The sequence below is a fragment of the Hippopotamus amphibius genome, chromosome 9, assembly GCF_030028045.1.
Source record: "Hippopotamus amphibius kiboko isolate mHipAmp2 chromosome 9, mHipAmp2.hap2, whole genome shotgun sequence".
Classification (NCBI taxonomy): Eukaryota; Metazoa; Chordata; class Mammalia; order Artiodactyla; family Hippopotamidae; genus Hippopotamus; species Hippopotamus amphibius.
The window spans coordinates 73,363,431-73,388,201 of record NC_080194.1 but is presented as its reverse complement, the minus strand read 5'-3'; the positions used below and the strand labels follow the sequence as shown (position 1 = coordinate 73,388,201).

General features: G+C 58.5%; 1 protein-coding gene across 2 annotated transcripts in view; it reads left to right on the top strand.

Moving 5' to 3' along the window:
* Positions 1 to 24,771, top strand: part of CAPN5 (calpain 5) — a 54,739-nt gene that overhangs the window by 3,854 nt on the left and 26,114 nt on the right. For both annotated transcript variants that reach the window (XM_057695354.1, XM_057695355.1), the window contains exons 2-3: positions 11,924 to 12,150; positions 18,969 to 19,100. In XM_057695354.1, coding sequence (XP_057551337.1) covers positions 11,986 to 12,150; positions 18,969 to 19,100 — 297 coding nt within the window. In that variant the 5' untranslated portion in view covers positions 11,924 to 11,985. The remainder of the gene's footprint in view (positions 1 to 11,923; positions 12,151 to 18,968; positions 19,101 to 24,771) is intronic.

Here is a 24,771-nt window from a genome sequence, read left to right as displayed (position 1 = left end):
CTCTTTGTTGCGGTGCGTGGGCTTCTCGTTGCGGTAGCTTCTCTTCTTGCGGAGCATGGGCTCTAGGCGTGCAGGCTTCAGTAACTGCAGCACGTGGGCTCGTTAGTTGTGGCTCACGGGCTCTAGAGCACAGGCTCAGTAGTCGTGGCGCATGGGCTTATAGTTGCTCTGCGTGGCATGTGGGCTCTTCCCAGACCAGGGCTCGAACCCATGTCCCCTGCGTTGACCACTGCGCCACCAGGGAAGCCCTCTGCCCCCCTCTTAAGGACACCTGTGATTACATTTAGGGCCCACCCAGATAATCCACGATAATCTCTCCATCTCAAGATCCTTAATCACATCTGCAAAGTCTTTTTTGCCATATAAGGTAACATTCTCAGGTTCCAGGAATGGGGATGTTGATGTTTTGGGGGGCGGTTATTCAGCCTACCACAGGAGCTAACTGCAGTGTCGCTGCAGGTGCCATTGTCAGAGATCCCCCTCCTGGACACCCACAGCTGCTGGCTTCCCCCAGGGGGGTCACCCTCAGTGTCTGTCACCTCCTCAGCCTAGGAGCTTTTGCCCGTAGAGCCTGAGCTGCTGCACGTCTGGCTCGAGTCCAGCCTGAGACCACGGTAGGCAGAGCTCAGGGATGTTTGGAAGAGGAGGGTGTACTGGTGTGTCCCCACGAGTGGCTCCAGGGACCAGACCCCATCCTGGGGTCCTTAAGATAACGGTAGGTTAAGCCTTCCAGAGTGGAGTACGTCTCAGCCATTCAGTAACCCCAGTGCTGTGCAGGGTCACTTGACCCCCACCATCACCCTGTGAGGGCCAGGCCAGGAGCCCCATTTTGCAGATGAATATACCAAGGCCGACTGGGGCTGAGCCCTGCCTGGAGCAGAGATGTGTGGGGGAGCCGGGGGTGGGGGCAGCTTGGGCCGGCAGAGCAGGAGACCTGCATTTTACAGAGAACTCTGAGGCACAAAGAAGGTAACTGCTTTTTTTCCCCTTCCTGGGCCTCAGTCTCCCCAGGATGAGGATGAGGACATGGATGGGACATTCTCAGGCCCTGATTCCTCCTCTGGGCACAGGGAGGAGGAGGCACTGGCGTTCAAGGCTGCCTTGGGCAGGAACATGACATGGGGCGGGGCAGAGCAGAGCCTGGAGCCCGGAAGTGCTGCCAACATGCCACTCGCCCAGAGATGTGATTGTCATCCTGGGAGGTGGTGAGCCTTGTGGTGCCTCCAAGGAAGGACCCCCAGCCAGACTCCCAGAGAGTGCCTGGCTGTGTGCTGCGGACTCTGCCCCAGTGTGGGTCTCCACGGCCAAGGCCATGCTCTGCGGGGCCATTTCTACAGCCTGGTCTCCCTGCATGCCTCCTGGCCTCCTTTCCATCCAACCTTCTTGTGAATCCTCCAGGAGCCCAGCTCACACCCTGGCACACTCCCGAGTCCTTAGCCTGGCGTTCAAGGCCCCCATGACCTGGCTGTGGCTATGTTGCTGTGCTGGCTCCTTCCTCTTCCTCTCCCCTGCACCCTATCCTCCCATCTTGCCTAAATGGTTTCCTCCTCCCAGAAGGTTCCTTCTTCCTCTGAACCTTCCACGTCTGTCTCTTAAAATCACAGCTCACCCTTGAGCGCCTGCTTAGGTGCCGCCTCCTCCACAGGCCTTTCCTGCCCCGTCTGAATGCATCACTGCCCTCTTAGAGCAGGTCCCTCTGCCTGGTGCTGCGGTCACTGTCTCTCCTCCACCGGGCTGACCTCCGGGGCGGAACGCTGACATCTCGCTGCCTCCTCGACGAGGCACAGGGCAGGTGTGGGAAGGTTGAATGTGGGCACACAGCTGAGTGGGACTCCCTGGAGCTGAGGAGTAGGTCACTGTCGTTGCTTGAGGGAGGGGATGGTGGGTCAGGCCGAGCGGAGCTCTGACGTGAGACGGGCTCCCGACTGTCCTGAATGCCTCTCTTCCCTCTCTGCGCCCCCCGGACTTCATCTGTGCAGAGAACAGTACAGCTCTGAGGGTGTGCAGCCTAGGAATTGAGCCTCAGTTTCTAAGTCTGAGAAATGGGCACCATCCCACTAGGTTTCCAGTCTTGAGTCTTGGAGGCAGGTGGTGCTAGGGGCACAGACGACCTGTTCAGGAAGCAGGAAGACAGGCTGTCCTGGTGACAAACATGGCCAATTGGAAAAGAGCACGACGTGTCCCCCTCTCCGCCACGCAGTGGTGAGAGCCTGCAGGCCAGGGAGGGCAGAGCCTTGCCTGAGGTCACGCGGCGCAGTGGAGCCGAGGCAGCTTCAGGGACCCCATCACGTCTCGTTTTTGTCAGATGGTTTCCCTTGTGGGGAGGGAGCAGCCTGCAGCTCCAGGGTGTCAACCCCACCTCCCCGGTAGGAGAGAGAGCAGCTGCTGGTGCTCTGCACCTGCCCCTCCCTTGGCATTTTCTCGCCAGATGTGGTGCTGGGCTGGGTTTCCCAGGCCCCATGACGTTCAGGGCCCAAACCAGCTGCTCACCCTGCCTGCGGCTGAGCCTTGGCCCTCCTGCTGCTCAGGGACGTTCCCAGCTTCTTCCCTTCTTGCTGTCCCTGCCCATGCCCGGCTGACCCAGCTGGATCTCACCTGCTTCCCAGCCCCCTCCTCACAACACCCAAGTCCCAGTGGGAACCGCCGAGGGGCAGAGGCCTCGGGACTCAGCCAGGGCCACACAGTGAGCCAGCCCCAAGGCTGGCTCTCCCCTCATAGACACGGCCAGGGGACATCCGTGCCCCAGGACCACTGTCCCCCAGGGCCAGCGAGAGACCCTGTGCCCCAGACATGCCTGGCCCCGCCCCAGGCCCCCTCGTCTCTTAGCACAGAGCGCTGGGTCGCGTTTATGTATTAGAAAGATCACTGTAGCTGGGTGGAGACTGGATTGGACACAGACAGAAATGATAAGGGGAGGGCCGTGGAGAAGAAAGACAGGATTTCCCAGCCCCGGTGCCGCCTGCTTGGCTTTGGCTGGAGTGACTCACCGGGCCTGGCCCCCTGGCTCTACTGCCAAAGCCCGGAGCCCCCGGTGACCCCAGCCCAGCTCACCCCCCTCACCCTTCCTCCCCCGTCACCCTGCCGTCCGTTCCTCAGCCCATGGTGCGTGGGGTGGACAGAGTCCTGGGAGGCCACAGTACACCCGCAGGCAGACAGAGAGAGATGTGTTGAGCATGTTATTGAAATGGTGGCTCGTGGGGCAAGAGGGGAATGGGAGTAGGCTGTAGGATAAAAAGGAATGAACTCATTGATAAAACCCAGACTCTGAGGCTCCAGGCCTCCTCCCTGGCCTTCTCCGCCCTGGCGCTCCAGCTGAGGCTCTCCCTGGCCTGACCCTCGGTCTCACCTGACCTCAGCACCTGACCCTCGGTCTCACCCCCCCGCCCCCGCCCCCCGTGCCCTCAGTGAATGCCCACATCCTGCAGCCCAGCAACCCAGTCCTGCAGAGCCGGTCCTGCCAGCTTTCCCCACTCAAAGCTCTGCACCCTGGCCTTCCGGCTGTTACCTGCTGCTCTCCGCCCTCCCTCCACCTGGAGTACCTCCCACCTGCTCTCCCCTGCCAGGTCCCGCCTAGCCTTCCAGCCCTGCTCTGTCCAGTTCCACCTTGAAGAGACACCACCGCTCTTCCCACCCCTACAGCCCCGCCTGCCACGTGCATTACTTCTGGGAGCACTGACCACAGTGGATCTGGCTTAGTTCTTGGTCTGTGTCTGTCACCCTGTGCCCCTCCTCCCCGGGACTGCTTTGAGGATCTGACCCCCTCCTGTCAGCTCAGGACCAGCCCGGAGGGTGCCAGTGAAGATGAGCACATGGGGTTGATTGTCCCCTGAATTATAGACGCGGCTGTTCAGCCCTTCCCTGGTCGTTCGGCAAAGGGGAGGGGGCTCTGTTGCCTGGAGCGGGATGTGGTGGGAGGTTGAGGAAGGGGTGGGGGGGCTTTGCCTGTTGGGCATCCTTGGCTCCTTCGGCCAGCCCCGGAGGACATCCACTTTGCTGGGCCATGTTGCACCCCGGGCACCCACTGTGGGGTGTGGGAATTGGGGCACAGGGGAGGGACCCCCAGCAGGTCCTCCTGCCGTCTTCCTTTTATTCCCACAACTGGCTGGTTCCCAAGGAGAGTTGGGTCTGCCTCCCAGCCAGCTCTGGAATATGTCTGCTCTCCATTCACACATGAGCACACAAGCTCTCTGGCCTGCTCTCTGGTTTTTCCGCCCTGGTCTTGTTCTTTTCTAGTGTATTCTCCATGTGGCAGCCAGGTGGATCTCAAGTCCCTCCCCTGCTCAGCACCCTTCCTGGCTCTCCATCACCTCAGGATGAAGCCTGATCCCTGCGCCTGGGCTTCCGGGACCTCTGGCTGGGATCCTGGGCAGCGTCACCTGCGGTCTCCTCCCACACCCGCACTGCCGCTCTGCCTCAGCTCAGTTCCTTTCCCTGAGCACCCTGCCTGCCCTCAGGGCCGAGAACACCTCCTGAGGATGGTCCTGGCTGGTTGGTACCCTCTTTTCAGAGAGGACGCCTTGGAGGTGTGTGCCCAGTGTGGTTTGGGGGTGCCACCCTGACCTTGTGGGATCCCCTCTTGGACTTGCGCACTGCAAGGGTCAAAGCCCCAGGCGTCCTGAGAGACAGAGGAGGGAGCTCACAGGAGGTCACAGCCTGTGCATGAAAAGGCCAGGCCAGGACTAGTGCTCTGACCCAGCCTGGGCACCTTCCCTGCTCCACACCCCTGGGTCGTCGCAGCCTGGGTGCCAGGCAGGACCTTCCAGGTATGTAATGTCCAGCTTGACAGGCTGGGCTGTGAGGGACCCAAAACTGGTGGGATCGGGGTCACTAGATTCAGCTAGCCCTCATCCCAGGGCCCCTGCACAGGCTTTTTCTAAGATTTTATTAAAGCACAGGTACCTACAGAACAATGTACAAGTCATAGACACATAGCTCGGTGACCCTATCCATGCGGCCACCACCCAGATCAAGGAGCAGTGTCACTGGAACCCCCTCACGCCCCTTCCAGTCACTACCCCCAAAGGCAGCCACCATCCGGCCTTCTACTCACCACAGATGGCTTATGTCTGCTGTTCAGTTTTACGTCCGTGGAATCGCAATGTTGCTTCTCTTGTTTCCTGTCGTGCTTTTGAGAGCCAGCCACAGAATTGCATGCAGCAATATTTGTCCATTTCTATTACTGTATAATATTCCCTTAAATACCATATTCGTCCGTTCTTCTGGTGATGGACATTTGGGGTTGTTTCTAATTTTCAGCCATAACAAATACTACTACACTAAATATTCTTATACTTGCTTTTTGGTAAACACATGCACGCGTGTCTGTTCAGTATATACTTAGGAGTAGTATTACCAAATGATAGAGTATGCATTTCTTCAGCTTTAATTGATGTGGTCTGGTTTTGCAAAGTGCTTATACGAGTTTACACTCCCACCACCAACGTCAAAGAGTTGGACTTCGGGGAGAGAGAGAGAGAGAAAGAGAGAGAGAGAGAGAGTGTGTGTGTGTGTGTGTGTGTGTGTGTGGTGTTTTCCCTGCAGCCATTCTGGTCAGGGTGTAGTGGCATCTCATTGTGCTTTTAATTTGCATTTCCTTGGTGATAGTGAGGTCCAGCACTTTCCTGCTATCTACTGGTCATTTGGATATGCTCTTTTTTTGTTGTTTTCGTCCAAAGGCTTTATTGTTTTACCTTTCAGTTAGATTTACAGTCTATGTGGAATTGCTTTTGTGTATGGTGTGAGGTCAAGATGAAGCTTTTCCCACGCAGATAGCTAGTCGACTGAGTGCCATGCATTGAAAAGACCATTCTTTCCCTAACACACTGTGGTGTCACTTTTTGTCAAAATCAGGTGTCCTTCTGTTGGGGGGCTTTCTAGTCTGTTCCATTAGTCTTTTGTCTCCCCTGTGCCAGCCCCACACTGTGTCAATTATGGGAGCTTTGTGAAAGGTCTCCTCAGCTGTGAGAGTCCTCCAGCTTGCTCTTTTTCAAATGGCTTTGGCTGTTCTTGGCCCTCTGCGTACTGGCTCTGTTTTCCCACCTCTTAGAGGATGCCCTAAAGCTCAGAGAGGTAAGGTGACTTTCCCCTGCCATACAGCTCTGGAAGGCAGTCTTGGCTTCTTCCTGGGCAGCAGCCTGCCCTCCAGGCATGATGTAATGCTGAGGTTCCCGCCTACATCGCTGGGAGCTTAACAGATTTCTTGAAGTCAGCTTCCTTCTTCCTTGATATTTTTTTAAAGGAAACTGCATTTACTCTAAGTGGAAAGTCAGTATTACTCTCTATAAATACAAGGTACCTGGAAGAATCTTTTATTTTAAATTTATTTTCTTATTTATTTGGTTGTGCTGGGTCTTAGGTTTCTGAGCTGGGTCTTAGGTTAACTTCCTAGATTACTGAGCTGTGCAATAGCTTGGGGATGGTACTACCTGGGGGCTCAGACAATCTGCTAGGATAATCTGTTCCTGAATAGTCAAGTTGACCACAGGCTCTTCCTCAGAGGTCCAGGGACCCTTCAGTCAGAGCACACTCCAAGCTTCACTGTCCCTGCCTTTTTCTTGGTGTTTTTAAGACAAAAGTAAGGAATATTCTTGGGTGGACATATCTTGGCCTGGTATCTGTGGCAGGCTGGCTCCTTTGTTGTGACTCGTGAGCTCCTTAGTTGCAGCTTGCCTGCTTCTTAGTTGTGGCATGTGTGCTCCTTAGTTGCGGCCAGTGGGCTCCTTAGTTGTGGCACGTGAACTCTTGGTTGCAGCATGCATGTGGGATTTAGTTCCCTGGCCAGAGATCAAACCCGGGTTCCCTGCATTGGGAGTGCGGGGTCTTAACCATTATGCCACCAGGGAAGTCCCAAGAAGAATCTTAATAAATTAAAACAACAGAAAAATCCATTCAGTTGCAGCCGGGTAGTGTTGCTCTGAGCCTGGGCTGGCTTTTGCTTTGTTAAGTAGATGGGCAGGGGCCGTGATGGTTTCAAGACTCACTGGACCAAACTGAGTTCTCCTTGAGAGAGAAGTGGATGGGGAATAACTTTCTTACTGACTTATTTACTGCCACGTAAAGCATTTTAGAGAGCACCCCCTAAAATCATCACAGTACTAACCCGGGGCCTGCTTTGGGAAGCCCTGGTGTGATGAGGAGGCTGGAGGCTTGGGGTCCAACCAAACGCTGCAGGTTTTGTACATGTTCCTTTTATGTTCTCATCTGAAAAATGGGACTGAAACTCTCTCCTGTTTCCCCCTGGCTGCGATGGCTGAACTGCCCAGGGAAGGCTCAGTGGTATCTGGTCCCCTGCAGCTGGCTCTGTGTGTCCTGCTGCAAAATGAGCCCTTACTCTGCCCATGCACCGCTGGCCTGTCGCCGCCACCTCCAGCAGGTCCAGGAACAGCAAATCAGGCCACACCCTCCCAGAAGAAGGTACACGCTATTTCCAAGCTGAGGAAAGACAGAGTTCCTGTAGGGCAGACCCAGGGCAGATGACATCTTAGAGGCTGGAACGAGGAAGGGCTGATTGCAGCTCAGAGGAGTAGCAACTTGCCCAAGGACACACAGCGCTAAGTTGTGCAGCTGGGATTCAAACTCAGGTCTGACTGACCTGCTGGAAGACTGGGTTCTCTGAGCTCCCTGGCGGGTGCTCCCATGCCCTTGTTCTCACCCAGATCAGTGCCCCCATGCTCAGTCTACGGGTCCCACTGTGCCAGGCTGGGTCTGAACCACCTTGTACTTTCCTGCCTCGGAGCCTTTGCTTGAGCTGTTCCTTCTGCTGTTCCCTCTGCTTCTCTCCTAAAGCACAGCTGACTTCTGGGTCCGGGCCTTTGTGAAGGCTCCTTTGTGTCCCTCTTGCTGGAATGACGCATATTCCATGCTGCCTTGTGTCTGTTGGCCGCACTAGACCGTGAAGTTCCATGCGGAGAGGAACCCTGGACTGTTGTAACCCTCCTGGTCAGGGAGGCACATTGTAGATATGCCCCAGACATCGTGCTGACGTCCCCCGGGGACACACTGCACAGAAGTATACGAAGTGCTGTTCCATGTGGCCATGTCTCATTTGATCCTCCCAGAGGCCCTAGCACATTATCTCTTCCTTCCAGACAAGCACCATGCAGACCAGAGAGGCGACCTGCCCTGTCCAGGTCTCACAGCTTAGGGGGACACTGTGAAAGTAAAGCCAAGTGTCTGTCAGGAGCTGGAGAAGGGCTGGGCTGCAGCGGAGAGAGCCAGGACTTCAGCCTCATCTTCCCTGGACAATATCAGGAGCAGGAGGGGAGGAGGAGGAAGAGAAAGAGAGAGGGACAGAGAGAGAGAAACGGAGAGAGAGAGAAAGGGAGAGAAAGAGAGAGACGCCTGATCTGGTGGGAAGGGGCGAGCCCTGGCCTTCAGGAGACCTGAGAGCTGGCCCGGCTCTGACATGGAAAGCTGATCCCCCTTGGGAGTCCTGGCCACTCTTTGAACCTGTTTTTCCCATCCGTGAAGGAATTCCTCATGCATCATCTGTGTTGACTCATTCAACCCAAATTCACTGCATCCACCCCCGCTCCCCCCTGTTGGACCCTAGGGATACAGAGAGGAGCTGGACCTGGGCCCTGTCCTGGAGGCGTATAGGCTGGGGAGACAGGTCTTATGCAGATGGGGTACAACGTAATGGGTGCTGTCACAGGGATTCCAGGACTGTGGAGGTGGAGGCAGGAAGAGTGTTGGGCAGGTGGGAGGTATTTGAGTCTTGAAAGGTGACCAGGAGTTCTCCAGGTGTGCACGTGTGGATGGAACAGTGTGTGCAAAGGCCCCGAGTGGACTGCGAGGAGCTCGTAGCATTGGAACTTAGGCCCAGCATGGAGAATGGGGGGGGGGGGAGGGGAGATGGGCAGGGGCAGAGGGAAGAGGGCAGGCTGGGGGGCAGCTGGGAGGCTCAGGCTGTCCGGTTAGTGGCTCAAACGCAGTGTAATAATGTCCAGAAGACAGGACGTGCCCTGGCCCAAGCTCAGACCCAGAGAGAAAAGGCCAGGGTTTGAAGCTGGCTTTCCTGATTGTTGGTTTATCTGTGGCCATCAGTGGTTATACCTGGAACCATAGGGAGAGAACAAAAAGCTCAGAGGCTGGTGCCTCTGACCTCCTTGGGGTGTGTTGAACCAGTGAATGGAGTGGGAGGTGACCTTGGGGCAGATGGAGGGTGCAGGAGGACAGCTGGCATGAGGTGCAGCCTGTGCAAAGGCCAGAGCCAGAGAGCCTGGCATAAGGAGGCCAGGGTCAGCCTGGCGGGCAGGGGTGAGGCTGGAGAGATGGCTGAACTGGGTCGGACCCTCAGCCAGTCAGGGCTGGCCCCTGCTCTCCTGGAGCCAAGCCGAGCTTTCCCCTCTCTGCCTGCACCTCCCTTCTGTCCTCAGGAGCAAGCCTTCCCAGCAGCGTTGGCCGCTGTGTGGCCTGGAGGGTGGCCAGAACCCTCACTCTCCACTGGCCTGGCTGCGTGACCTCAGCCAGCTCGCTCCTCCTCCTGGGTTCTGTGGGCTCTGAACACTGGAATTGCTAGAGCTGATTTCTGGGCTCCTGCGTTCAGCTTCTTTGATCCAATTCTTGCAGCTTAAATTGCTTCCTGAACAGGCCTTACCGGAAACTGTGATGCTAATGGCATTCCTGGCGGCTGTGTGCCAGAGCCCAGGGGCTGGCTCTCCAGGCTCCCCCTTCTCTTTCCCTCAGGCTCCCAGCGCTGGGAGGGGAGGTGGGAGGGTCAGGGTTATTGGCCGTCCTGGGTAGAGGAATGGCCAGAGAAGTTAAGGGGTTGGTTTGAGGTCACACAGCAGTGGGACAAGTGGGCCCTGTATGATGTGTGGGCAGAAGATGAAGTGGCTGTGGGTCCGGAGCAGAGGACAAGGCAGCCCTCAGCCCCTCGGCAGGCAGGGACCATCAGCCCTGCTCTCCCTGCTGTCCATCCGTGTTCCACCCTCACCCCCCAACCCCGCCCCCACCTCCTTCCTTTCCTGTTTGTCCCCTCCATCGAATCCCCTCATCTTTCCCTCCTGTACTGCTGGCTCAGCCAGGGTGTGTGTGGGGGGAGCCCTGCCTGCGCTTTGGGGTCACGAGCCCGAGATGGAGGCTCCAAAGTCAGAGGATGTGGGTTCAAGTCCAGACTCTGCCATGGAACTTGGGCAGGCTGCCTCCCCTCACTGAGCCTCAGCTCTCTTTTCTGAAAAATGGCAGCAAGGAAAGGCCTACCCAGCAAATCCTAATTGCAAACCTCTAGCCAGGTGGTTTGTACAGAGCAGGTGCCAGAGACAGCAGGTTCTGTCTTGGGAATGAGAGGAGGCTTGTCCACTCTTCTCCTTCCTCTTCCCTCTGGCCCGCTAAGCAGTCTCCTCAGCCTTTGGTTAATTATACCTTTGGCATCTTCCAGTTACTGAAGCAACGTTTTTTCTCATCATGGAGATGAGAAAATAGGGAATCAGAGAGGTTGAGTGACTTATTCAAGGCCACATAGCAGGTGAGTGGTAGATCTGGGACTGACACCCACATCAGTCTGCTCGCAAACTCATGTTTGCCCTAAGAAGTCGGCTGCCTTGCCTCAGTTTCCCTCAGCTGGGCTGGGACGTTGGGGCCTGTGTGTTGGAGGGTGGGGTTGCCGTGTTGCCCTGAGCAGGCCCCGTGATAAGCAGGCCTGGGGGTGTGGAGCTCCCAGATGGCGTGTGCGATACAGGGGCATAGATGGGGCTGTCAGTCAGGCGCCTGGCTCTCCCAGCGTCTGCCAGGGCAGCTGGCTGCTGCTCCCTCTCCTCCTCTCCCCGCCTGGAGCCCCTTCCTGGCCACATCAGTCCCTCTGGGTCTCTCGTGTTTGGTCAGCTCATGGCTACAAGGTGCAGGGTGCTGGACTGTGGGGGCCGAAGGGAGGATGCTGACGGGCACCGCACCTGCTGTGTCGGGCTCTGTGCCGGGGCTGCTTGTGGATTCAAGTCCAGACTCCGCTGTGGACTTTGGCCCTGATGGGAGGTGGGCCAGTTGGGAGGTTCGAGGAGGGGTCCAGGCTGGACACAGGGGTATGGGGGTCATCAGCCGGCGGCGGGGGGAGCAAACCGCTGGGCTTGGTGTAGCCCTTAGGGGGCTCCTGGAGGGTAGGGGAGGTCAGAGGCAGAGATGGGTCAGCCTAGACACCCCCGAAGCCCAGGAAGAGGAGACTTTTCAGGAGGGTGAGACGCGGCGAGGTCTGGGACCACGTGTGGGAGAGTCGGGCTTTGGAGATGGGAAGGTCGCGGGGTGGGGGTGGGGCTCCTCAGGGGAGGCTAGGTCACCAGGATTAAGGAGAGCGCTCCCTATGGAATTGGAGACGGATTCCAGAAGTGTGGAGGAGAAGGCAGAGCGCTGGAGAAGGCAGAGCGCTGGAGAAGGCAGAGGGTTGGAGGGGGGAGGCGAGGTGCATGTGACTGATGGCTGGAGGGGCTGCTCAGGACCGAGATGATCTTGCGACTCTAGGCTAAGGCATGAGGGTCCGGAAGAGGGAAGCTTGGAGACAGTGCTGCTGCTTTCCTGCAGGCGTGACACCAGCCAGGGAGCTGCTGGGCCACCCCTAGTCTGATTGTGCCCTGAGGTCTAGGAAGGCTGGTGGAACAAAGGAAGGGAGGTCATGGGTGTGGCCAGGCAGCCACTGTGGTTGTGCCCTGTTGGCCTGCGAGCCTGACGTCACCTCTAAGCATCGGAAATGAAAAATTCAGGCTGTGGAGTCAGGCTCATCGGTTCCTCTCCCTGCTCTGCACGTACCAGCTGTGTGACCTTGGGCAAGTCTCACCCCCTCTCTGAGCTTCAGCTCCTGGCCTGTGTGATGGGGGTGAGGATACCCACTTCCTAGTGCTGCAGAGAGGGAGCACTCGGGGACCACCTCACTCAGCGTCCTGCGGGGCCTCCAGTCCTCAGTAAGTGGTGATCTTCTGACCTTCTGTCCTTCCAGGTGCCCCAGGAGCCGCCCTCCGCTGCCTTGTCTCGTCCCCCGCTCCGGGGGCAGCATCCACCATGTTCTCCTGCGTGGAGCCCTACGGGGACCAGAACTACTCGGCCCTGAAACGGGCCTGTCTGCGCAGGAAGGTGCTGTTCGAGGACCCCAACTTCCCTGCCACCGACGACTCGCTGTACTATAAGGGTACCCCAGGGCCCACCGTCAGGTGGAAGCGGCCCAAGGTCAGTGTCTGGTCCGAACTGGAGCTAAGGTGGGCAAGCCCAGACCCCCCCAGTCTGCAGGGGACAGTGGGTGGCTGGGAGCGGTCACTCCAAGGCCCCGGGCGACCGAGGAAGTGGAGGGGCTGATGCTGGGCCTGCCTGCTGTGGGATTTCATCTGGACGGGGAGCCAGCACTGCCCAGCCAGGACCTAGAGGAACGTGGGCCCTCTATTCTGCCAGCCTCCTCCCAGGGTCATTTTTGGGATAAAAATGAGGTGATGTGGATGTGAGCTTTTTTTGGACAATGTAGAGTGGCATTCAAGTAGAAGGAATTCACTTTGCTGACTACTGTCACAGTGATTTTGAAATAGTCATTTGCTGTGCATGAAAGATGTTTATCACGATGGTTAATCAGTAACAATAGCAGTAGTAAAAAATAATAGTACCACACAGAGTTGGGGTGAGCGTTAGATGGTGCGTGGACCTCTGGCACCGAGCCTGGCACCCATGAGGCAGCCGTCACCATGAGGGTTGGGATCCGTGAATTACGGGGCATCCGTCTGGCGGCTCCCTCTGTCCTGGTCTTGGTCGCGGAGGCTGGAACGTGTTGAACAGAAGCATCTGGCCTCATGGCATGATCTCATTCTCTTTAACCCCGATTCCTGAGTGTGAGAGTGGGTGCCCCGGGGGCCTGGGTGACAGAGAGGCTGCTGGAGGCCCCCTCCCCAGTCTCCACAGCTGTGCTGGTGACCCTGAGAGTTCGTCACACCAGAGAGACCTTAGTGCAGGAGATGGTGCTGGACCGAGGTGCCTGGGGCCGGGGAGACTCCCCCGTCCAGTGCTCAGAGGGGGCATCTCAGCGTGGAAGGGTGAGAGGGTGCCGTGTGAGAAAGACACGAGCTTGAAACCCTCAGGCTCACGGGGGACGTGGCAGGAGCGTGGGGCGTGGCGGGGGAGGGAGGGGAGAGGAAGCCTGGGGCCCGGGGGCCGGTAGGGCTGGGCTGGGGCAGCTGTGCCCCGAGGCAGCGGGAACCACAGGCCAGGCGCGCAGCCGCACGTGCCGGGGGCAGATCTGCGCCTGACAAAACTCCCTCCACACCCCTGTACGTGCCGGGAAAGTGAAGTCCAGTTTCCGTGTTCCTCTCGTAGGCTAGGCTCTCCAGTCCCTTCCCACACAGAAAAGCCTGTTTTCTTGGACTGGGGTACGTAAGAGGTAGGGAAACGGAGTCCAAGAGGGGCAGGCACATGCCCTGAGTCCTGCCTGCCCTGGCCCACCTCCCTGGTTCCAGATGGAGGGTTTCTGGGGCCCCCTGGGGACCTCAGGCCCGTGAGCTGCGCTGCCTTGGTGCTCTGGAACTCCCAGCCTCCTCCTGGCCTGGCCGCAGACTCCTGCCCCTTGGCACACCCCCAAGCCCCACGCCTTCCTCCCTCTCCTTTGTTGGGCGGGTGGGGAAGGAGGCTGGCCTCAGTAGGCCTTTGTGGGGCTTTGGGTGCAGGGATGGTGGAGACGCTGAAGCTCTCTGCCCTCCTCTCACTCCACTCCCTCGCCACCCGCCCTCCTGACCCTCTCCCGCCCTCTGGCCATCACTCAGACATTTTAGATCCTGTGGCTCTGGAAGGAGGCTGGCCAGGCATGGCTGGGGATGGTTGGGCTTGATGCAGTAAGAGGAGGAAACGCCGGGCTGGCTGGGCTCAGCCTCCCTCTGCGGTGTGACCCTGGTGGAGTCACCTGCCCTCTCTGGGCCCCTTTGCTTGCCGGTTCGGGAGTCCTGCCATGCCGTGCTCTCCTTCACTTCCTTCCTCACTGGGCTTGGTGCCTGGTCCTTCCTAGACATGGAAAGAGGAGCAGAGCTGCCCCTGTCCTGCATGTGCAGGCCGGGGACAGGCAGCTTGTGGTGGTTGGTGCTGAGAGGGAGATGGCTGAGTGGGACCAGGGGCGGTGGTGGGGGTCAGTTCTGGGTTGGGAGGCAGTCCGGGGCCAGGCGCTGCTGAGCGGTGTGAGTTGAGGGGCTGACGCGGTGTAGACGGGGAGTGGTGGATGGCAGGGCTGGGATGGCGGGCAGGCCCTGCACAGGATGCAGGCTGCGGGGTTGGTGGAGCAGGAAGTCAGGCTCACTTGCCTCTGGCGGGTGGGGTGGGGTGACCATTAACTCCCAGTTGCTTGGCCCTTGGCCAGTAAGCTGGAACTTTGGCCGGAGGCAGCCACGTTGCTGTGAAGTCCCAGTTCCTGGGTCCTGTGCCCTGACTGTTGACAAGTAGAGCCAAAAGCCAGCTGTCTCCAAGGCCCAGGGGAAGCCCATCTTCCCTCCCACCCCAGCCCCAGCTCCTTCTCTTGGCATTTCCTGTGGCCTCTCTGCTCTTGGGGGATCTCCTCAGCCAACCTCCCTGCCTGCCGAGCTCCTCCTTCTGTCTCCCAAGATGGAATAGGGAGGCTGGCTTTTGAGCCAGGTGGCCTTGGCCCTTCCTTTCAGAAAGTGTGACCTTGAACACGTCAGGCCCTCCCCAGGCCTCAGTTGCCTCATCTGTGAATGGGGAGAATAGTTCTTGCTGCTCCTCATTTCTGGAGGTTGACGTGGCTTGAGGTATCTGTGCTGTTAGACACACAGGAGGCAGATGACAAAACTGCCCGCTCTCACCCACCTGTTCCTGCCAGCCTGGTGTTGGGGACCCAGGGCTGGACCTGCCAGAGAGTCTTGTGGACTCTCTGGTCCACTTCAGTCCCACCCAGGGCACCCGCCTTGGCCCACACCATCCTCCTCCTCCTCCCAGGTCCAGTGTTTCTTTGTTCTTTCCCATTCAGTAAACATCTGCTGGGACCTGGCCAGGGAGATAAGAGGAGATGAGAGACTGGAGGCGGAGGCCTGTGACTCAGGGGGAATCTCAGTGGGATGGGTGGATGTGGGGGCCTCCTGCTCTCTCAGGCCCAGGGCCTAGTACCATCCGCTTCTCATCCCTGTGGGGGCAGAGTACCCGCCACGTCCCCCTTTGCTGCGCTCTGCCTCGCCCTCTCTCTGGGGATAAGCCCGCAGGTCCTTTGTTGGAACCACGAAGGGAACACATAGGGGTTCCACAAACAGATGTGAGTTTTAGAACCTCCCCGAATTCCCGCAAGGTGGCCTGGTGGTCCCCAGCCCCGCGTCTGGGGCACGTGCTCACACCCGCACCTGGAGAAGGCCCCACTCCTTGGCTGTGCTGAACCTTAGGCCCCTTTCCGCCGTGAAACGGGCAGTTCGCGCCGAGTCCAGCCACCTGGGTCTCTGCCCTGCCAGGAATGACCCCCCCCCCCCCGCCCCCCCGGGCATGTGCTCAGGTGACCTTGAAGGATGGGATTGCCGTGGAGGCTGGGGCTGGGAACATGGGCTGGGGAGGCACGTCTGTTGCAGAGGGGAGGGGGCACCGGCTGTCACCCCTGAGAGCACTGCCCTGTTTTCCATCCCAGGCAGAGGTCCTGCTTCCTTCCTGGGTCTCCGTTTCCCTGGTTGTGTCATCAATGCCTGTTGTGATCTTAGATTCTGGGAGGGAGGTGACTGGGGTGAAGATGGATGGACGAGGAGAAGTGGGGAGACCTGAGGGACTGAAGGTGCCCTTGATCCACTAACTAGCTGCCCTTCTGTTTTTACACCGGGCCTGGAAACCTGAAGTTCTGGTTCAGGGAGGAGGTGGTTACGGGCTGTGCCCTGTGTCCGGTAGAGCTGATCCAGCAGGCTGGGAGGGGCCCAGAGGTGAGAGGTGACCGCAGGAGCGGGAGGCTGTGCCCCACAGAGAGGAGGAGCGGTCCAGCGGCGGTCACCCCAGCCCAGGGGGTGGCCTAGCCCAGGGCTCCCAGCGGCTGCCTGGCTGGCCCCGCTGTCCTGCAGGCCACTCTGCCGTCCCTTCCTCCCAGGCTCCTGCCCGCTGCAGAACCTGCCAAGCCCTGTTCCTGACACTGGCAGTGGGCAGAGCCAGGCCTGGGCCCTGCCCTGGAGCTCTCAAGGTGGTGTGGGAGACTCAAAGATGAGCTTCAGCGTGGGCAGTGATGGGAGGGAGCACAAGTGGTTGGGGGGCCTTGGGGAGGATGACGCCACAGGTGGCATCAGTCTAGAGGCTGTGGCTGGATCCCATCTTGGGGGGAGTTTGGAGTCTCCATTCCCTGCCCATCAGCCCTCTCCATGCCTGCTCTGCTGGTGTCACCGCCTCCAGGCAGCCTCCTTGGATCTCTCCCTGGGTTCCTGCTGTCACAGCTGTGCTCACATGGAGGGTTACACTCAGGCTTCTCCTCCTCAAGGGTTCTGCGTGTGGGCTGGGAATTTTCTGACTGGCTCTGTGCTCTGTGCCTGGCCAATGGCCCAGGAAAGGTGGAAGGACAAACACTGGTCTTGAGAAGCTGGGCCATATGGTGACGAGGGTGAGGGTCTGCGCTGCCCCTGACCCCTTGGTCTCCTTGCCATGTAGCAAGTCCCCCAGGCTGGGCTAAGGACAGGTGCAGGGCATGCGGAATGGACGGTAGCTTTGTCACTCATAAGTCCTGGCCCTGCTGGAGGCCCTGGGGCTGACTGTCTGAATTGGAATCTCAGTTCATGTCTTCCTCTGTGGCCCTGTGCAAATGACTTAACCTCTCTGTGCCTTGGTTTCCTCATCTGTGAAATGGGGATGCTAACCATCCCTGTCTTAGAGGGTCGTTCTGCACAGCTGGGCAGGTAGCAGGTGCCCAGTCATTGCGAGCTGTTTCTGATCGTTCCCTTCAGGGTGTCCCAGGGTGGCCGCTGGACTCCAGGGCCAACCCCAGGTGCTGCCAGCCTCAGGTGGTTTCTCTGTCTTGAGCTGGCAAACCTGCACCTCTCGTGGCAGTGGGAACATATCCCAGACCACCTCTTCCTCTCCGCTCCCTCCCAGGCTGGAGGATTCGCCCCAGGTCTCTGCTCCATCACGGTGAGTCAGAGCAGTGCTGAGCCTGGAACCAGGGACTCCTGAGCCCTGAGCTCAGTCTCTTCCAGGGGCCAGAGAAGCATCTGGGGCAAGAGCTGGGTTCTGGGGCAGCAGGGCCAGGCTGGGGTGGCTGGACCTGCCCATAGGCTGCCCTGGCGGTGCCGCTTAGTGGGGAGGAGAGCTCTCTTCCGGGGGCTAGGCTCTGTCTCATCCGTCCACTTGCCTCGTGACCTTGGACATCACTGGCCCCTCCTGGGCCTTGTCATCCTCCTCTGTGGAATGAGTGGTCCTGTCTCTGTGCAGGGCCCAGAAGAGGGAGGCATGCCTCAGAGGTTACTTCCTGTGACACCAGGCGGTAGCTGTCTCTTTTCCCATGGGGGGGATGTGACTGGGGTCCTCCAGGTGTGAAGACCCCCTCCACCCTTACCCTGCCTGCCCTTCTGGGCCTCAGGGAGGTCAGTGCTAAGTCATGGCTCCCTCTGGCTCAGAGTGCTGGGCTGCGCCTGGGAGATAAGATAAGGAGGGCAGCTGGGCGGATGGCAAAGCCACTGCTTCCTGAGAGCTCACTGGGTTTCCAGCCTCACTGGGTTTCCATGACCTGGGGCAGTATTACTCAGACCTGTGGCATCCTGCAGTCTGTACTTTGGGGGAGCCGCCTTCAGCTTGGCCCTGGGTCACCCTGAAGTCCCATCTGGAGTGCTCCTGTCCTCAGAGGAGTTATGGCCCTCAATCTTGCCCTCCCAAACTCTGGTTTTCCCAGGTAGAGGTGGCAACAGGAGTCCTGTACACCTTAGTGATACCTGATAGCCTTTTGCCCTGTTTTCCCCTGCCGAGTACTCTGCCTTCTTGATTTGTGGAGTCCTTACATAGCCCTGAAAGCATAACAATCTACTTTCTTCGCACAGGGGAGGAAATGGAGGCTCAGAGAGGTTGAGCCACTGGCTCAAAGTTGCACAGCCGGTAAATGGGGAGCAAGAATTTGAATTCTGTTTTCCTGACTCTGCTACCCTCTGCTGGCTGCCTCTGGTAGGACGCCAGTAGCTCTGTTGTGATTGAACTGGTTCAGGAGCACCAGCTGAACTGGAGGCAGGCCCATGCTGTGTGGCTGGGGCATGATGTTCAACCTCTCTGGGCCTCAGTTTCCTCATCTGTAAAATGAACACAGTACCCACCTCTCAGGACCATGGTGAGGATAGATCACGGTGCCAGCAGGAAGGAAGGCATGTCTCAGTGTTTACCTTCCTGACCCCCAATTATCGCCTCCTTTGGAGAGCAGTCACTCGCTCTCAGCTCTGTAGAGTGAAGATGCTGATGGGTGAGCAGGAGGGGACTGGGGTGGGCACTCAGGGAGCTCTGGGGGTGTCTGCTCAGCTCTGCTCGGCATTTGCTTGCTGTGTGCCCTTGAAAGTCACTGCCTCTCCCTGAACCTCATTCCACATCCATAAGAGGGAATAACAGTGCCACACTGCCCAGATGGAGCGAGGGTCAGATGACATGCCTGAGGATGTACCCACAGGGGTTGTGGGATGGCTGTCTCCACACTTCTCCCTTTGCACTCACCATGTGCAATTTTTGTGTTTCTGCCCTGCACCTCACCCCACCTTGTGACTATGGGCCCCTGAGAGCTGGCTGGGATGGGCCCCGCAGGCAGGGCTGCTGGTGCTGGAGGATGGTGGACTCTGAGCCGTTGCTGGCCAGGGAGGACTGCAGGGGGCAGGAGGAAGGCGGTAGCCCGAGGTCCTTCCCCAGTGTTCGCTCATCATGCAGACTTTGGCAGAAGAGCAGAACCCTTCATCCAGTGGAGGGGAGAAGGGCTTTCCGGGCAGCCCTGGAGGAACCTGGATTTGGAGAAACTAACACAGGGCCCCAGTTGGCGAGGGGAGGCGGGCCAGTCTCCACGCAGACAGTGAGGTCTCCTCTCGGCTTCTCCGCAGGACATCTGCGAGGACCCCCGCCTCTTCGTGGACGGCATCAGCTCCCACGACCTGCACCAGGGCCAGGTGGGCAACTGCTGGTTTGTGGCGGCCTGCTCGTCCCTCGCTTCCCGTGAGTCACTGTGGCAAAAGGTGAGGCCTGGGTGGGGCAGGGGTGCTGGGGAGACTTAGCCTGGCGCCCTCACCACCGGGTGGGGGAGGTGCAGCCTGAATGAGCAGGTGAGACTTTATGACAGCCTGAGCAGGGATGGGGCAGGGTGATGCCAGGGCTCCCAGTATTAACCGAGCATCAGAAGTGCCTTCCCTGCCCCTGCCAGCTCAGGGACAGGTGTTGGGAATCTGTATAGCCCCCCAGTTCTGATGCATCCCCTCTTGACTGTTGGGGGCCCACAGTGTCGGCAGAGCCACTTGGCGGAATATGTACCTATGAAATGTGGACGCTGCCTAAATCATGTGCAGTGTGGAGACACCACTAACTGGGGCTCAGGAGACTCCTGCAAGTGTTTGCTGTGTGACTTGGCCAATCCTTGTCCATCTCTGGGCCTTACTCCTCACTTGTTCAGCCAGAGTGATCCAGACAATCCTGTTTCATGACTCATGGTTCCAAGCAGCTGATGTTCTGGACCAGGACCAAAGGGTTTTAGGTTGGGAAGAATGGGCCTCTGGTCCTGACACTTCGCCCTCTTGTGGCACCATTCGGCAGTGCAGCCCTTAAATCCAACATTCAGAGCTCCCTCCTGGGGAGGCAGGGAGGCTGGAGTTGTGGTTTCTAAATAGTATTTGACAGGGACTGCCTCCTGGGTTCCCTTGCCAGCAAATACAAGTCATTGCCCCTTTCCCATCCCTGCCCTGCCTGCTCTTTCTGTAGAGGCGAGCAGCAGGGCTTAAGAGCAATGGGCATCCGAGTCTCACAGGCTCAGGTGCGAATCCCAGCCTCACCATTTCCTACCTTTGTAATTAGCCTCAGGTTACTCATCCAAAAAGTTGGGATAGCAGAGTAGCTCGCTCTTGGGGAGCTGTGAGGGTGGAACAAGGTACTGTGCTTAAAGGGCCTTGTGCAGTGCAGTGCTGCGGTGACGATGTTGTGATAATTAAGGTTCATGGAACATAATGGGTGTTCCCAGGCAAGCAGGGTGCAAGGGGCAGGTGAGTTTGTTCTCATCCTCTGAGGCGTCCTCAGCCATCAGAGGGAGCTGTGCCCTCGAGCAAGGCTGAAACTGTGGTAGGTGTCCTGCTGTCATATCCTCTGAACAGGGTGTGACCTCTCAAAGTCATCCCCAAATGGGCATCCCTGGGGCCTGGCCCTGGGCATCCTGTGGGATATGGGAAGGTTGGTGCTGTAGGGCCCTCGGCAGAGGCCATGGCTGAGACCTGTAGACGTGGGTGGTCATGGGGCACACGAGCTGGGAAGGCCTCAGGGAGCTTCATGGCCCAGAGAGGGTCAGGGTCTGGCACTGTTCTCTGGGTGTAGAGCTGTCTTCACCCTCCTGCCTGCAGGCTCCCCCTTCTCTGAGCCCAGAACAAGCGCCCCCGCCTCCAAGCTTGGTCAGGGCTCAGTCTGGAGCTGGAGGTTGCACACGGGAACCCTGTGGGGCTGGCCCCACACCCCCCCACCCTGCCCTATAATTGCCTGTTTATCTGTGATCTCCCCTCTCGAGGTGAGCGCCCCACGGGCAGAGCTGGTCTAACTTATAGCTTCCCGCTGAGCCCAGCAGGAGTCTGGTGCAGAGAGGGCTCAAGAAAGTTCTGAGAACAGAGCCCTTCCCCAAGTTGTTGGACCCGGTAACTGGCCAGCAGCCCACAGCCAACCTTGCTGCCCCAGGCCCCCTGGGGCCTGCAGTGGGGCCAGAGCCTGGCCCTCTGTGTCCCCTCCTGGGGAACGGGTTGTCTGGTTATTTGTAGAGATGAACCTCAGCTTACTGTGTGCCCTGCCCAGGACCTGACCCCTGGGGCAGCTCCCCACCTAGCAAGTGGAAGAAGGGGCCCCGGACCCACAGGCGAGAGGCTTGTCCTTGATGCTGTGTGACTGTGGGCAGGCCTGCGTTTGTCTCTGGGCCTGAGGTTTCTCCTGCCGCATGTTGGGGCACCCAGCCTGGCTGGTCTGGAGGCTTCAGGGCAGATCTCCAGGAGCTTCGGTCCCTGGGAGGTTGGGGCAAGGCAGGCTGCTCTGGGCTAATTGCACTCCACCTTCTGGTGCTGCTGGGGTGACAGCCCCTGGGTCCCGGCAGGAGGCAGGAGGCCCCGGGGAGCTCATTACTGTGCCTTCCCTCCCCCCGTCCCTGCTGACTGCGCCCTGTTTGTTGTCACCCCTCGCTTGCTGGGCCTGTTGCCCTGCAGGGCGGCCCCTGCCCCGCCCTGTTTTCTCCATGGAATGGGGGAGCTCAGCCTGGGATGCACCCCTGCTCCGCCCACCTGCCTCACACTCTGGGGATGCTGAGCCTCAGATGGAGGCGTGTCGCCCCTCGACACACATGCCCCCTCCTCCAGGAAGCCACCCCTTTCCCTCTAGTACTGGACGTGGCCCGGGGCCGACAGGCACAGGATTTGAAGCCAGCTAGACCTGGATTTGATTCTGTTTGGGTTTCTTGCTAGTTGTGTGACCTTGGGCAGGTCACATTCCTTCTCGTGGCCTCTGTGTAAATCTGACCTTGCCAGTCCCCGGGGTGGCAGGAGGAGCCCATGGCATTTAGTGGCAACCTGCATGCGTTAAATCCCCCTCTCCGCGCCTCCTCTGGGCTCCCACCTATTCCTCCGTTCGGCTGGACACTTCTTGGAAGCAGGCCTCCCCCTCCCATGGGATCCCTGGTGGGGGCATTGTGGTCTCCCCAGCTTGACTGTGCATTCCCTGAGGGCAGGGCAGTGGACTTCAGGTGACCGGGTTTTGTGGACCAGAAGTCAGGGTGTGACAGTGGGGTGGAGCATCTGCCGTTAGCCCGGCCTGGCCCAGGCCAGGTGAGTGCACCTCCCCTAGAGCCTGGCGCGGCCCCAGGAGCAAGGGCTGGCCCGACCCCTGCTCTGAGCCGCTGGGTGCCTGGTCCCAGGAGGAGTCAGCCATGCCCCTGGCAGGGGAAGAGCAGAAATGAGTAGAAACCTGGGGCGGGGGGGTGCCTGAGTGTCTGAGAGTGAGTTTTGGGGGGTGGGCATCCTGGGCCGGGGCCTGGGGGAGGCACCTAGCGGCAGGCTGGGCAGTCTTTTCCCTTTAACCTAGTTCCACTTTAGAAGGTTTCCTGCCCTGCCCTTGCCCCTGTTTTATGCGCAGCCCCTTCCCCTTAGCGTACGGCAGTTCCTTCACCACACGACAACTGCGCACCAGCTACGCCCAGCACCATTCTAGACCCTGGGGACAGGTGAGTTAAAAAAGCACCTGGAAACAGCCAGTGTTACGGGTTTTCTACATTTCTTCTGGTCTTTTTTCCATTTGGGGTTGAAGAGGTGCTTGTTCGTTTGTCATGATCACATTTTTGCAGTCGCGGACGCATGTTTGGACCTTGCTTCTCTCCTCTCTATTCACTCCTACGTCTGGCCTTTGGTGGGCCCTCCCAAGGCGTCTGGTGGCCGAGCAGAGGTCAGTGGGCGGCAGTGGCCCAGCCCTGCCACAGCCTCCTGCCTTCCTTCCTGCCTTCTTCCTGCCCCTCTGTCCTTTCTTGGCCCCCACTGCCCCCTCCCTCCTGCCCCGCCTGTCTCTCAGGCCACAGCCCTGGAAACAACTTCCACCTTCAGCCTCCTCCTGCCAGTTGGTAACGCTCCGCCCAGGCCGAGACCAGGCCCTCCCCAGGGTCCTGCGGCCTCTGAATCCACATCAGCAGAAGCTGGACACCTCCCACCGTGTCCTGCAAGCCCAGAGAGGGGGCGGCATCCCCTTGCCTCAGTGCTGCCGCCAGACCACACTCTCCCCATACACACCCCTGCAGGCTCATGCCGTCTGTCCCCCACGCCCCCACCATCAGCCCACCTTATTGCCATCCCCTGCCCAACAGCTACGCCGGCCTGCCACCCAGGCGCCCATGGCTCCGCACCTCCAATTTCCCAGTCTCTTCCGCCCCAAGTCGTGCTGTGTCCCAGGGGTTGCGATGGCTGTGCGGCCGACACCTTGCCCTCATCACCCTGGCCCTGGTTCTTGGTTGCACTGCCTTCAGCCTCACCTTCCAGCCCTCTCCCTCCTACCTGATGCACACCTGTCCCGAAACCGCATTTTGACTTTGGCCCGTGCCCGTGTGCTCCCTCCCCATGTGCCCACCTGCCTCTTGTTGTCCTTGTCCTGAGGCCCCGTGATCCATCACGTCAGCTGTTCCTCTTCAGTGTCATTTGTTCATTCACTCATTCATTTAGGATTTCTCAGGGCCTCCAATGTGGCAGCCCTGTTCTAGGTGGTGACTAGAGTGATGAACCAGACAGACACAGTCCCTGCCCTCGCGGTGGGGAGACGTCACAGACAAAAACTAAGCAAGCGTACACATCAAAAGCAAAATTTAGTGCTGGGAAGGCGGGACACAGCTCCTCCTTATGAAGGAGAGAGCTTCTCAGCCACATTGTTCCCTCTCCTCTGCTGCTCCAGCTACAAAGTGAAAGGTCCTGTGAGGGTCAGTCAGTTTAACGTCTCTGCTCTCTGGTTTTCTTGAATACCATTGGGGAATTGCTGCCAGCAGCCTCCAGAGCTGACCCCAGGGCTTGAGGTGTTGACTTAACAGGACCAGGTGCTTGGTCCCCCTTGGTGACCCCTTGCTGTTCATGGAGCCCAAGACCCCAGTGACTGACTTAGCCTCCATCTAGCAATTGACTATGCTTGTGGTCCACCAGACCCTTCAGATTGTTTTCAGTTATTACACTTTGGCCTGTGCTTCTGTCCTCTTCTCTGTGTGTGGCATGTCATGGCAGCTTCCCTTCTCCCTCACCCCCACCCCCAACTACACTCACATTTTCCATTTCTTCATTTGCCCGCATATAATAGCTGAGATCCTGGTTCCCCCTCAGGCACTGGGGATGTAGACATTTGTCAGCTTCTTCCATGTCTGCAAGTCTCCTGGGGGAAACTGAGGCTCGATACAGGGGTAACAAGTGGTGGGATTTTGGTAGAACAGAGTCCTGGGCATGTGGCTGTCATGTGGTGCAGGGTGGCGGCAGGACCAGCAGGCGAGGAGCGTCTGGGTCAGTGATTCTCAAAACACAGTTCCTGAGCCAGCAGCATCAGCATCCCCCGGGAGGTTGTTAGAAATGCACATCCTCAGGCCTCCTCAGAGACCGATGGAGTCAGAAACTCTGGGCTGGGGCCCAGCAAACTGTTTTAACAGAGATTTTAAAAAAAAATGGTTGTGCTGGGTTTTTGTTGTGGTGGGGGGGCTCCTTAGTTGTGGTTCACAGTCTCCTTAGTTGCGGCTCCCTGGTTCCTTAGTTATGGCATGCAAACTCAGTTTCGGCATGCATGTGGGATCTAGTTCCCTGACCAGGGATTGAACCTGGGCCCCCTGCATTGGGAGCACGGAGTCTTAACCAGTACACCACCAGGGAAGTCCCTTAACTGAGATTTTGATGCTCCCTAAAGTTTGGGAACGTGGGTCTAGGTGAGAGATGGTGGTGGCTGGGCTGGGGTCCTGGCCGTGGGGAGGGCGAGGCGGGTTTTCGGGGTAATCCACAGGCCTTGGCGATTGGGTATGGAGAGGTGAGGGTGAGGCCGAGTCAAAGAGGGCTCTGAGGTTTGGCTTAGGTGACTTTAAGTCTCAAATCGGTGGGCGCCTCTGGTCCTTACTTGCCCCACCTTCCTGCCAGGGGGTCTTCAGCCTCTCCCGATGTGCCTCCAGTGGGCGCT